The sequence below is a fragment of the Excalfactoria chinensis genome, chromosome 1, assembly GCF_039878825.1.
Source record: "Excalfactoria chinensis isolate bCotChi1 chromosome 1, bCotChi1.hap2, whole genome shotgun sequence".
Lineage (NCBI taxonomy): Eukaryota > Metazoa > Chordata > Aves > Galliformes > Phasianidae > Excalfactoria > Excalfactoria chinensis.
The window spans coordinates 59,606,368-59,627,333 of NC_092825.1; the positions used below are offsets into that span (position 1 = coordinate 59,606,368).

The 20,966-nt window shown below is 40.9% G+C and overlaps 1 protein-coding gene across 2 annotated transcripts in view; it reads left to right on the top strand.

Annotated features, from left to right (window-relative positions):
* Positions 1 to 248: 248 nt before the first annotated feature.
* The window catches only part of PTPRO (protein tyrosine phosphatase receptor type O), a 151,056-nt gene continuing 130,338 nt past the window's right edge, over positions 249 to 20,966 (top strand). For both annotated transcript variants that reach the window (XM_072342099.1, XM_072342100.1), the window contains exon 1: positions 249 to 610. In XM_072342099.1, coding sequence (XP_072198200.1) covers positions 386 to 610 — 225 coding nt within the window. In that variant the 5' untranslated portion in view covers positions 249 to 385. The remainder of the gene's footprint in view (positions 611 to 20,966) is intronic.

Genomic DNA, 20,966 nt, shown 5'->3' on the forward strand with positions numbered 1-20,966 from the left:
GTTTGGGGGAGGTTAACAACAGCAGGGGCCGGAGCTGCGCTTTGCCTCTTGCGCCCGGGAAGAGGTGGTGCCGGGGGAGAGGCTCGGGGCGGCGGCTGCGGGCTGTCAGCCCGCGGGGCTCGGAGTGCTGTGGCCACTCCCGTGGGCACACCGCGCCGCCGGCGCCCGCTGCCGCTCTCCCCACCCCTTCCTTACCCGTGCAGCGGCGAGATCGCCCAAACTCCTGCGAGAGAAGACACCCACCCCACTGCCGCCGCCGCCGCCTCCTCTTTCTTCTCCTCCTCCTCCTCCTCCTCCTCCCCCCGCCGCAACTCCCAAATAAAAGGGCGGGGGGCGGCAGGATGCGCGGCTCGGCGGGGAGGTCGGCGCCGCCGCCGGCAGCCTGATGCTGCCGCAATTCGCCATTGCCGAGCACGGCTCGGAGCCGGGCGGAGGGAGGCGAGGGGCAGCGGCGAGAGGCCGGGGGGCAGAGGAGCCGCAGCCCCCCCCGCCCGGCCGCTCCCGCGGGCCGCGGCCGCCGCGCTCCCCGATGCCCGACCGCCGCCGGCGGGGAGCCCGGGGTGGACCGGGGGCCCGCTCCTGCCTACTCTGGCTCTTTGTGCTGCTAAAGGTAAGTGCGGGGAACGGGAGGGCTGAGAGCCCCGCGGGAGCGGGGCCGCCTTTGTGTGCTCGGGCTGCGCCCCGGAGGCGAGGGCTTAACCGGGGTTCGGCTGCCCCCGCTTTGTGTTCCCTCTGCGAGGGGGATGAAGGCGGGGCCGCTGCGCCCCACACCCAGAAGTGCCGGGGAGGCGCCGCTCCCCCATCTTCCGTCGTGCCCGAAGTTACGCGGCGTAGTGGGAGAGCCGCGCCGGGCGCCCCGCGCTGTCCTTCAGCACCGCGGGCAGACACCTGCCGCCGCGCCCAACGCGGCCCGTCCGGCTCCTGCCGGCTTCCCCCGGAGCTGCCGAGAAAGACGGCTAACAAAGGCGGGCGGGGGGGAGCCGCGTGTCGCTTCGCCGTTGAAGAATTTGACATTGCTTCCAGATCAGTGCCGGCTCTGTCCTGCTGGCGGGTCAATCTTTCAAAGTTCAGAGTAATGCCGCCAGCTTGGCTCGGTGTGGCGTTTTTTATCGTTATGCGTTTGATGCTTTAATGGTTCCTCAGTCGTATTGAATGTGCTTCGTGCAACTTCTAAAAGAAAACATCTGCTCTGCCTGGGCAAATAGCACCGATTGTAAATGCCAGTGCCCTAAACGGCAATATGCCGCAGTAGTGAAAACTTTGTTGAGTATTTGTCAGTGGCAACTAAGGAACTCACTCTTCAGTGCCTCACGAATGGAAGTGTTCTATAGAGATGAGCAGAGCTCCCTGTGTGAATGGGACTTTGTAGGATCGTGTAGGATCGTATTCTGGAACGGCAGTGGAGTCACTTCTAGCACTGACATTGCATTGACAGAAGTACTAAAGGGGAAGCGTTCGCAGCATCTGTTCACATACTCAGCCGTCAGCTGTCTCATTTTCATAACTGCTGAAATGTACATTTATGCAGGGTAAAATGTTAATATAGTGACAAAACTTCATTCCTCAGAATTTCATGATATTGTGGGTTTGGGGTTTCTTTCCTTTATTTATTTATTTATTTTTCCTTTTTACAGCTTTTAAAAGTAGCTATTTTAATTACTGTGATAAAGTGAGACAGTATATAGGTAGTTCGGATCTGTAAGATTCTAGTACCTATGGCCCCATCCCTGGAGGTATTCAAGGCCAGGCTGGATGTGGCTCTGGGCAGCCTGGTCTGGTGCTTGGCAACCCTGCACATAGCAGGGGGTTGAAACTGGATGATCATTGTGGTCCTTTTCAACCCAGGCCATTTTATGATTCATTGATTCTATAGAAATAAATCTAAAGAAATGGGGTAAAGGCTTGAAGGCAGCCAAGGCCTTGGGTTTTTTTTCCTGTTGGAAGGTGACCATCAGCTCAGAGTCAGATAAATCTCAGACGTGCCCTTGGGTATGTTGCTTGAGAAAACCCAGGACTGGAATGGCAACAAAAGCTGCAGGAAAATAATGATGGATACTGGCAGAATTCTATAGTGTGAGAGGTGAAGCTGTAGCTCAAGACAGGGGCACATCAGCAATGCTACGTGTGACTAGATTATGACTTTTGTTGGATGCCTGTGCATTTGTTTTTTTCTTGCATTAACTAATAATTAAAGGTAATTAATTTCAAAACAAAGCATTTCCCTTGCTCTGTGCTGTTTGGTTATGCTAACTTATGGAACTACTAAAATTATCCAGCCTTGAGCTATTGGCTTCCAGGTGAGACAGCAATTTAATCTTGTTGGGAAGGCAGCTGTACTGAACTGATGACTCTGATGCCTGTGTGTTTGCTGTTTCAGCATTAGCAGTCCAAATGTCACTTGCTAAGCTGTATCTGCTTGGTGTGGCCTTGATGCCCATCTGGCAATTTATAAAGCCATCAGCAAGCTTTGCAAAGCGATAAAACAGCTCAAAGCACATTTTCATTTCCTTTCCATGCTATATTTCATGATGTAAAGAAACGGTGACAAATTCTTTCAGGACCTGGCGCTATCTGTTGATGCTGGTGTGGTCAGTGACAAGGAGGGGATCAACAGCGATGCTGCCCACTGCAGATTCATGTACCTGATATTGTCATCTATGGTCTAGCAATATTTAGTTCCTTCATTCGCAGCTCTGTCTGAACATTACTTTGTGCTCCAGGGCAGTATCATTATCTTTTTAGGAAATGGAGCGATGTGATCTAGAACCTCTATCATTCTTCAGTGGTTTTCCTATGCAATGGCTAGCTTAGAAACTAGCAGGAGATATACATTATTTGTGATCTCAGACTTTAATATAGATTTACAGTTCTTGGAAGAGGAACAGAATTATATCTTACTTCAGCAAAAAGCTTCCAAGCCTCCTGCTGGAGGAATCTCTTTCTGACCTAAAACATTGCCATTTTTCAGAGGTTCTGCATTCTCTATTTTTTCATTGTGGATGGCTGGGAGGCATAGCCCCTAGCAGCTTGCTTAGTATTTTTTTTCATCTGATGTGACAAAAGCATGGGTGATCACATCTAAGTGGAAAAGCTATACTTCATCTGAACAATACAATAACAATAAACAGACATGTTTTCATTGTCTTCACCTTTCCCATCTTTTCTAACAGCAACACAGCAGGCTTCCTGTAGCCATATCTACACTAACCTCCAACTAGCTGAAGTTCTGTCCTGGATTCTGTGACTAGTAGGTCAGATATCTCAGTTCTAGTAGCTTGCAGCTGGGTGGTTTTGTTTCCTTGCTGTGTTATGTCTACAAGTAGACCTAAGCAGGGAATAGAAACTTCTTAAAACAGCCAAACCTGATGCTGAGACATCATCAATCTGTTACACTTACAAGAGGATCTGATCAATGCTTATACTAGGAAAACAATCAGAAATCTGGTTGTCTATGAACTGAGTGGAAGGGATGACAGTGTTCAGGAAAATTATCTAGGAGTGCAAAGGGAAAAAAACACAATTCATTTCCAGGAGATTGAGGTCTTCGTATGGGGTCTTTATATGCTACTGAGGCTCTGTGTGCAAGGCAGCAATACCTTCTGGTTTTTCTACTAGCAAGAACAATTTTTATGTCTGATAGAACATTTTTGTCCACTACAACATTAATGCATGGAGTTTGGTGTTTTAGTGAGATCTAAATTCAGATTTGCATGGATGAAAACATTCAAAGGGATCCAGGTGCTGTAAGATCATACTCAGCACAACCTTACCAGACAAAGGAATCGTTTCAGTTAGTGTAATTTTTTAAGAATATTTGCATCTAATGTTAATAATCTGCAACAAAGATGATAGCACCAGAACACTGTCTTTTTCTCACTGAGAAACCTTTTTTAAGGGAGGCTGGTTTCACAGCCAAGAGCCCCAGTGTTTCATCACTGGTTCCTCCCAGCCAGAAAAGAAATGGACACTTAAAAGATTTGGTATGGAGTCCCTCTAGCATCTCTTACCTCTCTTAGGAATGCTGACTGAAGCTCTTGTTGAGAAAACAAGTACGTTCTTCCTCATGACTGTGTCCTAGTAGTGCCAAAGTAAACAACTTTGTCACCATTCTGTTTCTCTTTGCAAGACTAATGTAAGATTGTTGTGAGGGGATGTAGTCAGACGAGCTACGGAGGTAAAAAATGTTTGGTCTTTACAGATCATGTGGGAGAGAAAATCATCATCTCAGTAAGAAGTTTGTATATATATTATTTTTTTATGATCAACTGCCCTTTGCTCAGGACTCCTCCTACAAGCCACATTCTCATTTTGTTATTTTCATGGATTATATTTATGGATTATTTCTATATCAGAATGATTCTAACGGACAAAGATATTTATAAGAATGCTTGGGTGCCAACTCATGTTTATGGAACTATAGTAGGCACACAGTCTAGCAGTGGAATAAGTCTACCATTACACACTAGCAACTTTCTAACTTCAGCGCAGTAATAGTGGACAATCAGCAGAAGATCTTTCAAGAGAGATCAAGAGAGAGCCCTGCACTTAAACTGCAAGAGGTCAACAGGGCAATTTTTAGATGGCATCATTTCAGTCAGATGCTACATCCAAGGGTGATTCCTCATTTGAGTTAGTACAGGGACCATGCTGAATAAAGACTTGCCTGTAGCTATTTTACAACCTTTGGGCCATTTGTTAAAGAGCTCATAGACAATGTGCTGACTAAACTTCAGAAGCTCACTTATTATCTGCCTTTCTGATGTCACCTTATAGGGAAATTCAAGCAGATTGTAAAATAACTGTTTATTGAGTGAGTGTTAAGCAAAGTCTTGTGTCTAAACCCATCATGAGACTAATTTTACTAGATGTTTCAATACAGGAGAAGGTTGCTTTTATTACTTGGCCATGTGAGTCAGAGTGATAAATGTCAGAAAAATAAGCTTTGGAAATAAACGCTTTTGCTGAACAACTTAAAAGGATCATACTTATCTTCGTATTTAAGTATTTAAAATTATACATATTTTCTACTGGAGAAGTATGTATCATCTTCATTACCATAAGCACTCTTATCCTACAGTACATTAGTGATCACACTTTCCTTATTAAAATTTCAAAATATTCTTGTAGCAATATGTAATTGATTGCAATGTAAAGAAAGACTACTTTGATTAGATGTTAAGTGTTTTAAAATTAAAATGTTTATGCAGAGTGCAGTACACAGAAGTATGCTGTTCTAGGACGGCCAACAGTTCAATAGGTATTCCAAATCTAAGAGACAAATCAGACAATTACATTACATATATAATGGTAGAAGGGAGCTGTGGGGCCAGTGTATTCCTGTCCATTCTTCTGTGTCTAGTCTTGAGTTATCTGATGGAGGAAAGTTTCAGGAGAAAATTCCCAGTATGAAAGGATGGCGAGGCAATGGAACAGGTACCCCAGAAATATGGTGGATGCCTCATCCCCGGAGACATTCAAGGTCAGTCTGGAGCAACCTCATCATACGTGTCCCTGTTCATTGCAAGGAAGTTGGACTAGATGACCTTTTAAGGGTCCCTTCCTACTCAAATGATTCTATGGTCCTGTCTGCAAGAGGACCATAGAAATTACAGCCTCACCTGTGATTCATCCAAAGTCAGTGAGTTGCTGCCAGTCTAAGCAAGACATCGTCCTTCATCTTCTACTGGATTGCAGCCATAATGCTCTTGAAGGGCTTTGGCACAGCACAACAAAAGAAATTAGGATCGTAAGTGAAGCTAAGCATTAAGTTTGAGCAAGTAGATGAAATATTGGATGATGTCTGTCTTCCGTTGAAGTGTCACTGTGGGACATAGGACCTGGCTGGACTTTTTGTCTTTCCCACTGAAAGCTCCTAAGTTCCAGAAAATATGATGATTTAGGGCAGCAGGAAAGTGAAGAGAGTGGTTTGTTAATATGCATACAAAAGCTATTATAACTTTTCTATTAAGCTTCTGTCAATATAAAGCTGAAAAGAGAAAAATCTTTATGAAGTTGATGTAGCAGTATATACTGACTGCCACATCCACAATATATAACAAATGAATAGAGAATGGAAGATAATTGAAATGGAAAAGTTACCTTGCTTTTCATAACACTGTATAATGTGGAATGAATACAGTCAGTGAAAGGAGCAGGTCTGAAGGAAGAAGACTTCTATCTTTCCAGTAAGACAAATGTGATGCACAGTATTTCATTTCTGGAACCTCTTCATTCTTATGCTAGGAAATTACAGTGGCTTTTAAGAGAAGGAGTTCCAGAAATAATTGATAGGCATCATGTCTGGCTTACCATAAAGACAGCACGTTGTACCCCAGCAAAAGTAGCATGTGCTATTCTCAAATTACTGTGGTTATCTTTGCATTTTCTGTTCAATTAGATGCATGGATTTAGAGAAAGAAGTTCTTTACAGTAAGCATCAGTGATGGACAAATTGGTTATACAGATGATAGCAGCAGGGAAGAGAGATGGAAGGTAATATGCTCAGCTTTATGTATGCTGATCTTGAGGTGACAGCACGGGCACGGGTAGAGGATATGTAGGATAGGAGCTATGATTGAATATAGAGCGCAATATTGAGATGGAAAAATCCAAGAGGGACACTTAAGCACAGGGGCTGAACACTTGAGAGCAGCTGAATGGAAGTAACAGAAGTCAACAACTCTGCTGTTTTGAGGCAGACCGAGATGTGATGAAGCCGTTTGGTAAAAAGAAAGCTCTTGAGGGAAAAACACAAGAACAAATTAATTTTTAAGAACTTTGTGGAAAAGTAGATAATGTTGCTTGACAATCTAACAGTTATGATTTTGAAGTGATTGGGCCTCGGTGCACTTTAGGAGGATGAGATATGAGTCTTCTGGTTATTTCAGTAGGATTTAAACAAGCCACAGCTGCTTTACATGCTATAAACCTGCAGGTCTCCGATTTTGTTATGATGACTTTGGATTATATCTTTGGGTTAAGAGAGGTAGTTTCTGGTCAGTAAGTTGTCAATCAAATTAGAAACTCATTCAATTTTAAGAGCTTTCAATCATTGCCTTCTGAACTAGATGCACTGATCTACAAAGGAGTTGTTCCTTGAGGCTGAGAAGAGTCCCCAGAGCAGACAAGGGAACATCCCAGTCCTCTTGTTGCCTTTGTGTTGTTTGCCGTTTGGCACCTGTTGGCTATCCACACCACAGCTATTTAGGGTCATTTCTTCTTTGTTCATATGGAAGTCATTTTCATAGTTCCTGGTTGGCCTAGCAGACAAAAAGAAAGAGTCTAGTTCCCATTCTGTCTGCAAACAGCAAAGAAGATTTAAACTCAAGGAAGAAAATCAACCAACCAAACAAAAAAATGCAACCTATTTAAATGTGGTAAGGAGCAGTAGTGAGCATTGGTAGGGGAGAAAAAAAAACACACACACTCTCAGAAAATGCTAATTAGTATTTTCCTGAAGTAATGAAAGGCAGATTTAAGAAAAATGAATATTTTCCAACAGCAATGAAATTAATGTATTTATTATTTACTTAGCAGTACTGTGCCTCGCTTTGTTCTGCATGCAAAATATCTGCAGGCTCTGACTGAAGTCTGAAAGATAGACATATCAAAATAAGGATGCTCTAGATAAACAAGAAGTGATTATCATACATGCCAGTTGCTGGTATTCTCCAAGGGACAGTATACCTTCCAAATAGAAATAAGTCACAATTGCTTCCCTTAGGAGCTGAGGAAAAGAGATTTTTTTGTTTTGTTTTGTTCTAGTTGTTTTTGTTTGCTCCTTTTGCTTCTGTTCAGTATTGATTTCTACAGGATGTCGCTCATCAGATCTGCTGGATATTTACATCAGTTTAAAACATCAAAAATAATTAATAATCAATGTGACTTTAATCCCTTCAAAGAGAAGCCATTAACCCTCACAAAAAAAAAAAAAAAAAAATTGCTATAGCTTGCAATAGTTTCATGAAATAACTTTAATAAGAGGAAGAGATGAAAGAGAGGAACACTGCTCAACCTTTTTGTTTTTCTTCTATTCTTCTATTCAAAACAGAGAACATAGCTAATAATTTATTGCTGCCTACTTGTGGTAAATCAGTAGGTTTGTCGTTCAATAATTTTCTTTCTCTAACTCAGCTGCTACTGCCTAATCTTGCACTGATATTGTCTTGAGTCATCAGCGTCTGCTTCCGAGGAAAGGATTATGATGTCACAAAATCAATAGTGGAGGATTCTATATTGTAATCCCTTTTCAGGGAAGTCCATTAAATCAATGCCTCTCTTTCTGTGAGTAATGGCTGCAGAATCCAGCCCTCTAATTTTGCTGTGTGAAGGAATAAGAGCAGATGGGATGGGATTTTACATAATTAACTAGTAGTTATTACATACAGCATGAAAAATTATGACATTTTCTGAAGAATAAATGGATACATAGTGAATACCTAAGTGTATTTAAAAATGCTCAATGGTCTAAAATGCCTTTCTGGTGGAGTTACAAAGGAATGTGTTAAATCCAAAATTTTTAACCTTATCTTTGAAAACCAACTCAAGACTCTGTAGTCTTGGAAGCCCTGCCAGGTTTTTTTTGGCAGCATCAGTGTCACTAGCATTTAAGAGAAATGGAGACAGGTCATGAATATGGATGGAAATGTTGTGATCTCACCTAGAGCTCATGTGCAACACTGACCTCTGTTAGCTGCAACCAGAACTGCTGGGCTGTCTCTAATTCTCAGGATGCTGGGAGCTATCAGAGAGTCTACTGTGCTTCTGGGAACAGTTCCAAAATCCAAGCAAAATCAATAAAAGTCTTTATGTCGCTTAAAATGGGCTTTGGATCAAGCTGTAGCAGGAAGATATGCAATCTCTGCCAGGTGGTACCATGAAGCTTGACGTGCAGCACAGAGCTAATTGTGATGTGCTAGCGACCTTGGGCTCACTGCAGTGTCAGTAGCAGAAACTGCAGGCCATAGGATGATTTTGAGTTTTGGAATCCAGAAGTCTGATAGATGAAAATCCAGTTTGGATAAATCTTGAGTAGACTTCTCTCTCTTAGGGGGCCACTGTATTGCCATGATTGGCGTGTTGTAATACAGCTGATGGAGCTAGTGCAAGAGGAGCACACTTTAATGTTTCTGTTCTTGAAAGAGGGTTCTCTTTGCAGGAGGCTTAAGTCATGTAACTAACACTAGACAAAAAAAGGAAAAAAAAAAAAAAGGGACTTTTCTTCCTATGCAGAACCATAATTCTCCTCTTTCTCTTCTTTCCAGGGACTGCTCAAATAAGAGTTTTGATTTAAGTTCAGCACATATCCACTGTTGTTGACATTGCAACAATAGCATGGAAATATGAATGAATGGAAACCAAATTCTGCATCAGATAACAAGTACATGCTCAGATATGGATCTGAACAGAACATCTGATTCCTGTCCCTTTAGTAGGCTAATGGAGTTAAAAATAATTCCCAGAACCAGTGACAGTTTGGATTGTGCTCAAGCTCAATCTGAAGCTAGCATTTATTTTCTAGACTCTTGAACATACTTAGATTTCTGTCCTTCTATATAGTCTTTAATGACCTGGACATTGCAGGAGGCCTCTTGAAAAGCAGCATACTGAAAACCAGTTGGCTGTGGCAGATGTGCTTGATTCTGAGACAAAGAGGCTTTCATATAGTGGCAGAACAAACTGGCAGTCGAACACCAGCTCTTCTCGGTAGGTGTTACTATAGCAGGTGTTGGACATCAGCCAAGCAGGAAAGCAATGTGTCCAGGTTGAGGAAACAAACTTTGAAATGTCCATTACATGATGCCTGAGCATTCAGCTTGGAGCAGAGCCAGACTGCCCATCCTTATGGCTTCACCAGAATAACTGGCATAGCCAGAGCAGTTGCAGGTGGTATTATTTCATTCTCAATTTAAATATGTTTGTGAATATTATGAGGTTAGGAGATAAAATGGAAAAGAAATACAGTATTTTGGAAAATGCCAGAGCATTTCTGTCTTGGAGGCTTTGTCTGTCCCAGTTGCACACAGTTGTTGCCACATCCCTTTTCTTTCTATAGATAACCTTCAATAAAGATGTGATCTGTTTAGGTCTTGGCTTTTGTAATGGTGCTTTGCCATGTTTGTATAGGATCACCTGTTGGTCACTGATGTACTGTGAGAGAAACTGACTTCTTGATCAGGATGTTTACAATTTTAATTAAATTACTGCTTGTCTTCGATACTTCTTTTCAAGGAAGAGAATTGTCCCTATGAATACTAGTTATATGGATAAAATGAGAGCTTAAAGGATTTCTGGATTAGCATTAGCAGTAACTGTTGGAATAATCTTGCCATCAAAATGTCTAGAATAATGTAATTTGGTTCCCTAAGCTGGAGATTCATCATCTATGCGTTTGTGCCTGCTGTTTTTCAAAGTAGAGTGGTTTCATCTGGTGCTTAGCAGGAAAAGACCTAATTTTCTCATGCACATTCCCATTGCAACAACCTTCTTTGTCTAAAATCAACAACATAGCACAACTGAGACAGCAACAAGCAGTCATGTCTAGAGCAAGGAAAGCCAGGATCTGCCATGTAGATTTGCCTGAACATGTAGTGATAAAATCACAAGTCAAAGGCAGGGAATGATTCTATAAATATATGTATTTATAAAAAAATGACAACTGGAGTCATCACTATGTTATATAAGTTGGCAGTGGTCTGGTTGGATATCACTGGACAACTTTGTTTTCCTTTCCACTTTTTGGTTTATCTCATGGAAGTCTTCTAGTTAGCTTTAAGTTGATGGTAACAATGATGTTTCTAACCCCAGCCTTGTAAGTGGAAGACCATGCAATGGGCCATCTGAGAAAAAAAATGGATGATTCAGAATTGTTTCCTGGTTGGACACAAAATGTATAGAGTGGGGATGCTGTGGCTGCTTGAGGATGCAGCGAGAATTGAATCTGCTTGGAGCCTAGGAGTAATTCAGGCTGGAAGAGATGTCTGGAGACCAAGCGCCAGCTCAAAACAGGGTCAGGATGTTGGGGGCTCAGAGCTGTGTCTGATGAGTTTTGAATACCAGCCATGGACAGAGATTGCACCTCCTCTGGACAACTTCCAAGGGCTCCAAATAAAATGAATGACAGTCAATTAAACCTTTTTAAAAATAATGAATTGGGGTTTGAAAGAACATGAAACTTTTCTATTAACTTGTCTTCTAACATATTTTTTTTAAGTCGTTTAAAAAATTCATCTTAGGCTATCTTTCTTTGTAGAATGTGAAGCTTTGGGTTACAGTCAAATGCCTTTTTGCTGAAGTCCGCTAGTTTCTTGCATTCTCTCACTCCTCGGAGCTTGAGTTTTAAATATAACATCAAGGATAAAATTCTTAGTGCTGCCATTGTTAGAATGTTCCTTAATTATCATTTAAACTTTCTGCAGAGTCAGGCAGGTATCTGCCATCACTGCACAATTCGTTTCACAGGTTCACGTTTCTCAAGAAGGATTTTTTGCTGAGATTTTTATTTCTTTTCTTTTTTCCTTCCTCTGACTTACATTTCTAGGAGGAGAACCATCATTTCAAATGTTTTACAAATTTGGGTCTTTGGCATATAGGAAACCATTCACTCCAGAAGTACTTTTGAGTGATGTGAATTAAAGGTATTGGGGCAGGGCTGTCTCAACTGGCTTAATGCTGAAGTGAAGAAATCTGCCAGCACAACATGCAGTTAAAGAAACTTTTAAAAATCAAGATGGAACAATATATATCTAGAGGGAATATGTGGAATATGGTCTGGAAATCTTTTTAACACTTTTTGTATTGATAACTAAAATACTGCTCCTAAATTCAATACAAGATTAAAGGTACTCAATACAGTTAATGAGCTCCAAAGGAACTGTTATTCTGGGCTGTAATTACAGCTTTTGCTGCCTGACTCTGTGTCACACTGGCATTTTATTACTGATGATTTGTAATGTCAGAGGGGAGGATGTGTTTGGTGATTCATTAGTGTTTTCACAGATTCTGCCTTAAATTACATTAGCTCATGATGTCAGATGTTTGCATGTCCATGCTAGTATGAAGATTCCTTTCTTCTGTGCAATGTAGTTAAAAAATAACCTAAACTCTAAATCAAATGCACACCAAAATTAAATAGTCTCTAATAGTCCCTTCTTGTCCTGTCCTGTGGTCCTTATTTTCTACAGTTCTGTTCTGTGTCTCCCAATTTCTAAACAGTATCGCCACAAAAAAAGCTTTCTACTTGTAACTTTAAAAAAGGCAGATCTTCGAGTAAATAACACACTGTCGTATCTTACAGTTCACACCCCCCTCCAAAATAAAAAATAAACAACAAAAAAACAACAACCCAACAACCAACAAAAAAAACCCAACAACTTATGTCATCTGTTAGATAGGCAAAATGATGCTTTTTCCCTGAAGACCCTACAATGCCAGATTTAATTTATTTTGGGAAGAATGAGAGAATTCTGTGGAATGTGCTTGCCACTTGTGAAATGGAAGTGTCAGCGGAAAGTGTGAAGATATCGTGCAGAACTGAGCTTCCGCGGAATGAGATGAGTTTATAGAAAGAGGAAAAACCTCTGCACCTCTTTTATATTTAGCGTAAGAGAAATGGATAGAAAGGATTTCAAGATGTCATGCATGGCCCAGAGCAGATCAGCTGTGCTCAGACTGAGAGTTCAGAAAGTTTGGCTCTCTAATCCCAGCTCTCTTCAAAGCTCAATTTAGCTGTGCCAGTCTCTGAGGTCTCTGTGCAGGGATCATGGTGAGGAGGAAAACGAGCCTGAAGCTGAGTGATACATACCCAGCAGAACTATGGGCATGTGGGAAAGGGGCTGCAGATTGATGGGACTCAGAGCTCCCCACCTGTAGTGCAATTTTAATGTACAACTTCAGCTGATTACTAATACTTTGGAAAACGAATAAAGAATCAAAACACGGATGGCTATGCAATTGCATGTCAGGTGGGTGCAGGGCTTTCACACGTACTCTATTTTTCCACAGTGGGTTGATTATTTGTGTCTTTTGCAGCTTGCGAGAATAAAGTCTAATGACATCAGACCATTCCTAGAGTTGATCCTTTGTAGCTTTGTCTGGAAATGCTACCCCCTATTCCTACAGTTCTATACAACAGATGACTGGTAATTGCTGGATGCCCAGTGTGAATTTTTGCAGTGATACTGAGAAGTCTTTTGCATTAAGAGCTGAGCCCCAGTCAGGAGGAGGGAAAGCAGATGGACTGCAGAGAGATGGCTGCATCCCGCACCCAGGAATGCATGTGCTATCTTAAGATGGCTAATACAGTGTCCCCTCCTGTCCCATGATAAATCCATCTCCGTGCTGTCAGAAATGGCTGATAAATGGGAGCTCTGGGATTTTTCTCTACTGAACTGGTCTAGTCTCATTTATCTCTTTTCCTCTTTGCATATTGGCATATTCTTCCTCTGCAAGTATTTATCCAAAGTCTTTACTTGCTGTGTCGGACTAAAGGTCATATCAATTTTTTTTCTCTCTCCTTCTTTTCCCCTTCTAGTCCCTCTGTTTCTAAAGATGCCAAACTAGATAACTGATGGTTTCTTCTGATGCCAGAAGGCCTTCACAATATGCATATTAGGATTTTGTGTTTTAGCTTTTTTTTTTTTTTCTCCCCCTGTATCTCAGTGTATTCAATTTGTATGCAGAGCTATCCTCTTACCATGAGCTTCTATGCCCAGATCTGAGGATTATGTTCTTATCCAACATATGTACTTAGCCTGAAATGCTAAATCTGTGCTACTAGAGGAATAGAAAGATGTGACGGCTAAAGGAGCTATGTCAAAGTAACCAGTCAGATCAAACTATAAATTGTTCCTCCCCTGACCAGCACTAACTCATACATTTATATATTGCTATTTTGACTGTGGGTCAAAAACAAAAATGGTTTTGCTTGCTTTAAAAAAATATTCTGTGTCCCTGTCCTGAGCTTTCCCTGTTGCAACAGGAACTTTTGGGAAGGAGGAGAAAGGGTACTGGATTTTCCCATGTTCAGAGAAAGGCAGCTTTGCTGGTTGGGGAGAAGGTGCCAATACCAGGCTCTCAACTGGTCTTTTTTCTTTGAGGTCTTTACGAGGAATCAGATGCTTTGTCCCGCTTTGCAGTGCACCTGGCCTGTGCTAGTGCAGCCACAGAGGCACTGCTGTTGTACTCCAGTTGTGATGTTTTCTGAGTGTTTCTCTTACCATTCACATCATCACATCATTGTATCAGAGTGCTGACTGGTACCTAAAATGCTGGTGGAGAGCTTATCCCAGGATAAGCTATGGACTAATCAATTGGAACTAGGATTCTGTGCTGAAGGGGAAGAGGAAGAGCAACATCTTGTTGGAAAGCAAAAAATAATAAAAAGCCCTCTCATGGATTCTCTCATGAATTACACACAAGATTTTCTTTGAAGAAATGGGCAGAGTGTGTGGATGTTTTATTTATTAATGCTATGCAAGAAAAATATATACATATATATATATTGTGGAGGATGGGTCTTCTGAATGCTTGAAAGGCAGAATAATCACTTGGATTGACTGACAAAAGTATTTTGTAGATCTTGGTAAGATATAAAAGCCTAGGCAACTTCCTAGCAAATACATTGCCTCTCCAGAAAGAACATTTCAATCCTAAGCTTACGTCCCACTCTAAAAAGAAGACAAGTGGAGAAATGGTCAGATCTGTATTTTTTCAAAGAATAAAATACTAACCCATTTCTCACACATATCCATCTGTCCCTTGGCTATTACTCCCTTGGCCTCTTTCCTCCCCTGCCCACTTTTTACTCTCTGCCTCACCCACATCTACTCCTGCACTGTTCACTGCCCGCTCACTTTCAGCATCACCTCACCATGCTGGGCTTCAGCAGCCCCCAGTGGCATCATCTTCTTTCTGACATACTTTGCTTTCTGCTCCAAGCATGTGAAGTTGTATTTCTCCAATAAACATTTTGGATTGTGTTTTTGCGACCTTGGTAGAAAAGATTTTTCTGCACACCACTCGCAGTCATTTAGCAGAGCGCAGTAGTTAACTTCCAGTGGAATGCTAAATAGTGAGAAAAAGACTATGATTACACAAGAAGACTATTTTAGAGAAAATAGCTGCTATTCAAATAGATATTATATTTCACAGGGAAAAAAATAAAAGGGGCCAATTACTCTGCTTAGTCACCCACACTGTGAATTCAAATGAACTTCATCTACAATTATGGTCTTACACTGATTTTAACAAATATAACTAAAGTCAACATCAGTCCCTGTGACTTTCAGGCCAGTTGGCTATAGCTGTGCAAGGGTTATTTCTCTGAAAAAATATTGTATTGTAATATTAAAAAGACAGAATTCCAAATCCTTTTAAAACTGTTCTTCAATTTTCTTAATCTTTTACTGGAAAGCATTTAACGCAAGTTTGTTTGGGTCTTCTGTGTCTATCTTAATTACATATGTTTCCTCCATTAATCATAATCCAAGCTTTCTGGTAGATAAATTGGTTCTCTTCTAGCCCAGGACAGCTTGATGGCCCATAAAATAGATTTTCCAGGACTATTGCTGTGGCTATGTGATTTACATCAGAGTCTGTACTGAATTCTGTGCCCATAATTACTAACAGTAGTGCTTCCACACAACATATTGGGACTTAATCTGCCACATTACTAGTAAACAGCAATAATTTATTTCTCTGGAAGGTGTATGACCTTTTCTTTGAATAACAGTGTTATTAACTCTTGGAATTTTGCTAGAAAACCAGTCACAACAATTGTTTGCAAAAGCAAAAAATAAAAAATAAAAAAAGAACAAGAACCCCAAAAGTGTGGGTTTTTTGCAGCATACTTTTAGAGGGTATCATTGGAAGCACAGAATTCGTAGGTGGAGAGCCGGTGGTTTGGGACAGGTTCTCATCCAAAAGGAGTTGAATGGCAGCTGTGAGGCACAGCTGGGGGCAGTGGAGGACCTCTTCAAGGAAGATATCCCCTTTACGGCATAACGTCTGTGCTGTCACTGGTGAACAAGCCCCTTGACAAGGCAAGGCAAGTAGACTGCGGGCTTTGGTAGCATATTAGGTGGTGTGTTGATCATGGAGTAATGAAGAGGTTCTAAGATGCAGTGGTGACACAATAGTAGGGACAAATATGCAAACCTCGGTTGGCTTACAGATTTAAGAGGAAAAGTTGCCTTTTTACTTTTGAATGCAGAACCGAGTTCTGTCCCAAGGAGAGTTGTGAGTCCATCATTACATTACCATTACCTGGTACATCATTACCAGGTTTTGTTGTTGTTGTTTGTTTATTTTAAAGGGAAAAGGTGAAAATTTTGCTCCCCCAAATGAGACAGACAATGATAGCTTGTTTGTTTACTTGTTTTAATTTAAATTGAAGTTTCAGATATGTTTCGTCTTGCAAGTATTTTTAAATGTGTCTTACATAGATGGTTTGTGGAAAGTCTTGGGAAAACCACTGAGAAAAATGGGATCGGTGTCAGTGAAAGGTTTTGTAGTCATGTCCTATAATTTGTAAAGGGATTGTGTACTGGGACTACTGCTTTTCACATCCTATAACAGATTTCCTTAAGGCATTAACTTGATCAGCAAACTGATTCCTGTTATATTTCAGTGATGAGACAGACTGAGCATCCCGAGCATCCAGAATATCCCTGCTGTAGAATATCTTTAGGACTCTTAAAGAGGTTAATAGCAGCACTAGTGTAAATCTTCAACAAAACTTTGCTTAGCTACACTTTGGTGAAATATAGTTTTACTCTGGAAGTGGTTATTTTTAGGTTTGTACTCCAACAGGGACAGATAGGAGATTCTGTTGAACTGGGAACATATCTGCAGATTACCAGGGGATGAACAGTAATTAAATACTGGCACCTAAAGATGCTGAGAGGGGTGGAGTGAGTTAGTAGAAGTGTTCAAGTACTTGCCAATGTCTATTTCATCTCTACAGAAGAATGAAAATTAATGACAGAATTTTATTTTTTAGTAATTTCCCACCTGTGTTTAAATTGTAGATTGTGAAGCACGGGTCTTACCTTCCTGTAAGGAATAAAGAAATGAAGATACTGAATTATATTTTCTGGTCATTTTTTAGAATAGATTGATGTGTCCTTTTGAAACAGGATTTCAATTATTGGCAATTCCTATATATATATATATACACACACACATGTATTTACATATATATATGTATATATATATGTATATATATATGTATATATGTATGTGTGTATATATATATTTTTATATATATATATAATTCTCAGACTAATGTGCTTAATTTTATAGACCTGAAAGAGATGATGGAGAGTTTGGGACCTAACTGCAGTCTGTATTTCAGAAATACACACTGGGCAAGCTGTGTAACCTGCTGGTGTCATTCACAATGCACTTGCAGAGAGGGAAATAGGATCCAAGAGAGATCTGCTACCTGTGCTGATCACAGGAGTGAGTGAATTACCGAGTACAGACCAAATTTCAGTCACAAGAAATGCATTAACATCGATATTATGCCATCAATATTGCCCTTCTGCAGTAAAAGTAAAGGAAGTTCACCTTGTTAATTGTATTCAGCTTTATAATTGAACATTTTGTGTGATGGCTTCATCTACTGCAAGAAAAAAGGAGTGATTTACAGTGTGTGTCAGTAGAACACTGTTATAGGAGGAAAGATTAACAATCATCATTTCAGATTCAACAGTATTTATAATTCTGAATTGTCTGCTTTAATGAAAATATTCCATCTTAAATGCTGTGCTTTGTCTTGATTAGTTAAAATAATCCTTCCTTGCCTGGATAGCTCGGTAAATCAGTGACTGGGCCAACATCAGCAGCATCATGTTGCTGCTTTGTTTATCCCATACTGATTGTAAAAACCAAGAGAAACAGGGAAGCAACTGGTATTTTACATACACAGCATAAGAGGCATAGGTTCAGATTTTAATTCCTCTGTCTGGATTCATTTCCAGTCACTCATTTCATGAGGCTTCAGTGACTTGGATAAGGTTTTCACCTGCTGAGTCATGATGGCCCAGCCATGCTCTTGGATTGTTGAAAGCAGATCTGCTTTTGCACTGTTTCTGCTGCATGAAAAGGGTATCTGGAGATGTGACTATATCTCAGGGACTTCTTCCTACACCTGTTTTTGACTAATCAGACCATCTGCTGTTATCAGAAGAGCTGCAGTGATGTGGGCTTTACCTGCTGGGTTTGCAGCCACAGCCTGGCCTGCACAGAACAAAATGGGTTTCCATGGCTCAGGAGGTGGAAGGCACAGGGCCAGGCTGCCTCTCACGTGTGTAGTTCTGTTAAATTCAATCGGAACGCTTCCTCAAGCAGAAAGAGCAGAATTGGTATGTGTAGTATAAAACCATATTAAAATTGTTTGCCAATGAAGTGCAGCTGCATTTGTGATGGGGAAGCCTGGGAGCAGTGGATAATGAGCCTGCATTGGTGACTGGTCCTCCTCTTGCAGATGGCAAAACTCCTTTCTGGTGCCTCTCTGTAGCAGCTGAGGCTTGTGTCCAGGGTGAGATTTTGTTTGCCTCTTATCAGCCATTTAAAAGAAGTGTATTTCGCTGGATACCCAGTGAGGAGAAAGTATTTCTCCTTCCAGGTGCTGAATATAGGTTCTAAGGTGTAATAACTTACCTTCCAGACCCAGTCATCCCTGTCTAGAGTGAATGAGTCCCACTTGTTTAGATCAGATGCTCAGATTTTGTATCATTTGACAGATAGGGATGGAATGAATCCAGCAATGAAGCAAGAGACTTGCTTTCTGGTTCTAGTATCCAGGGTTATTTTCTGGGTTACCGAGTCGTGCTGACTTCTCTGTCCCACAACAGTGTAAGGAAGATGATATTTGAGGCCACAGAGACATAATTAAAACACGGTGTTGGAAGTTTCCGAACATCCATAGGGTGTGATTGAAGGAGGGAAAGAAAACTGTGAAGGGTCTGGAGCACAAGTCTTATCTGGAGTGGCTAAGGGTACTGGGGTTGTTTAGACTGGAGGAGACTCAGTGGAGACCTTATTGCCTCTCTACAACTCCCTGAAAGGAGGTTGTGGTGAGGTGGGGATCAACTCCTTCTCCCAGATAACAATAGGATGAGAGGTAATGGCCTCAAGTTGCACCAGAGGAAGCTCAGATTGGATATTAGAAAAAGAATTCTTCTCAGAAAGAGTGATGATGCAGTGGCACAGGCTGTCCAGGGAGGTGGTGGAGTCACTGTCCCTGGAGGTGTTCAAGGGCCATTTGGAAGTGACACTGAGGGATGTGGCCAGTGAACATGGTGGGGATGGGCTGATGGGTGGAGTAGATCATCTTAGTGGTCTTTTCCAGCCTTAGCAATTCTGTGATTTTTGAATACTGAGTTTCAAATGAAACATGATTTAAAAGCTTTCTGTTAATTACATGAAAAGTGAGGAGTGTAGTGTTTGTCGCAGTTCATAACAATACCTTTGGGGGCTTTTTCTGCTTTAAAAAATCACAACATTTTGAGAATTAACAACAACCTTAAACTTCATTAATAGCAAAATTGCTTCTTTGGCTGTGGTGTGTGCTGAAAAGGATGGATATCTTGAAACATTGTACTTTTGTTTTCTCCCCATTATTCCAGACAAAGATTCCAGAAAAGGAGAAATAAAAGGTTAGCATTTTCTGAATGCCAGTTTTCTTCTCCTGTCATTTTTGTTTCTGATCCTTTAATACAAGGGGAAGTTCAGGATTGCTTTCTGTGTCAGCCTACTGCTTCACCAAAACCTGACACTGGATTTGCACAGACTTCAGAGCTGATATTGAAGCTCAACTTTAATATTTAAACATCACAGTGAAACTTGCCTGGCCTCTGCTTCCAGTAATTTTTAAACTCCCCTTAGACTTGTTGAGTGCTGTAACTGAAGTTCATATCTCTTAAATGCACCTTTCAGGCTGCGCATGAATTTATATTGCGGAAAGCAGATGAAATTCAGTATCTCTTGTTCATGAAAGCTTTTGGGTAATTTCAGCAGTTTTGAATGAAGTCATTTGGACTAAGGTTTTCAGAGCTCTGTAAGACGTTTAGAACATTAATGGGAGGTGAGTATTAAAGCATCAGCCCAATATTTTAAATCCAGAACTGATTTATGCTGCCTTTTGTAGAGTCAAGATTTCACCCTAAAGACTTAGTGATTATGTCCGAAACCTAGTCAGTCCTCTTTCCATTCTTCATATTATGTGTTAAGATGAGAGATACTGGATGAAATTAAGAAATACATGCTAGTGACCTTCTACTTCACTTTTCGGATGCAGAAAAAACTGTGGCCAACACCGTTTGTTAGTTTCCATTTCAATCAACTCTTATTCTCTAATTAGAGGTAGAAACAGTAAAAAAAAGTATGGAGGAAACAATTCCCCTGCCATTGGAAACTACCTGTAATCACATGAACTTGCACATCCAAGCTGTTAGTCCAGGGAGTCTGAGGAGGCATACAAGATCTGAGTTGCTTATCTAAGCAGTTGAAAGGATTGTCCTTGTTAGATCATTAGCCTTTAATCTCTTGCACCAAAAAGCATGGCTTTATAATGAAGGAGGAAAGTCTGACAGCTTGTTTTGGGATATATTATAATGGACCTATTCAAACTCTGTTTGCAGTACTCATCTAGAAGTAAGCAGGAGACTCACCAAGAAGGACTTGATGTCCTTCTATCTGAAAACATTTAAATCCTTAATTAGATGGTTCTGATTAGAGGTCATGAAAAGATACGTAATTCCTCAGCTTTGGCTATGTAAAGCATGAACTGCAATGAATTCTCAGTATTGCAAGATAACAGCATGAAGCTTGTAGTACAATTATGCGGTAATCCAATACATAGAACTCCAGCAACTGCATGTCCACAGAAAATAAAAGTTCCTCAAATTATTTTTATTGGTTGTTGTCTGTCCTACTTCTTCTATTTAACCGCATAGAAGTAG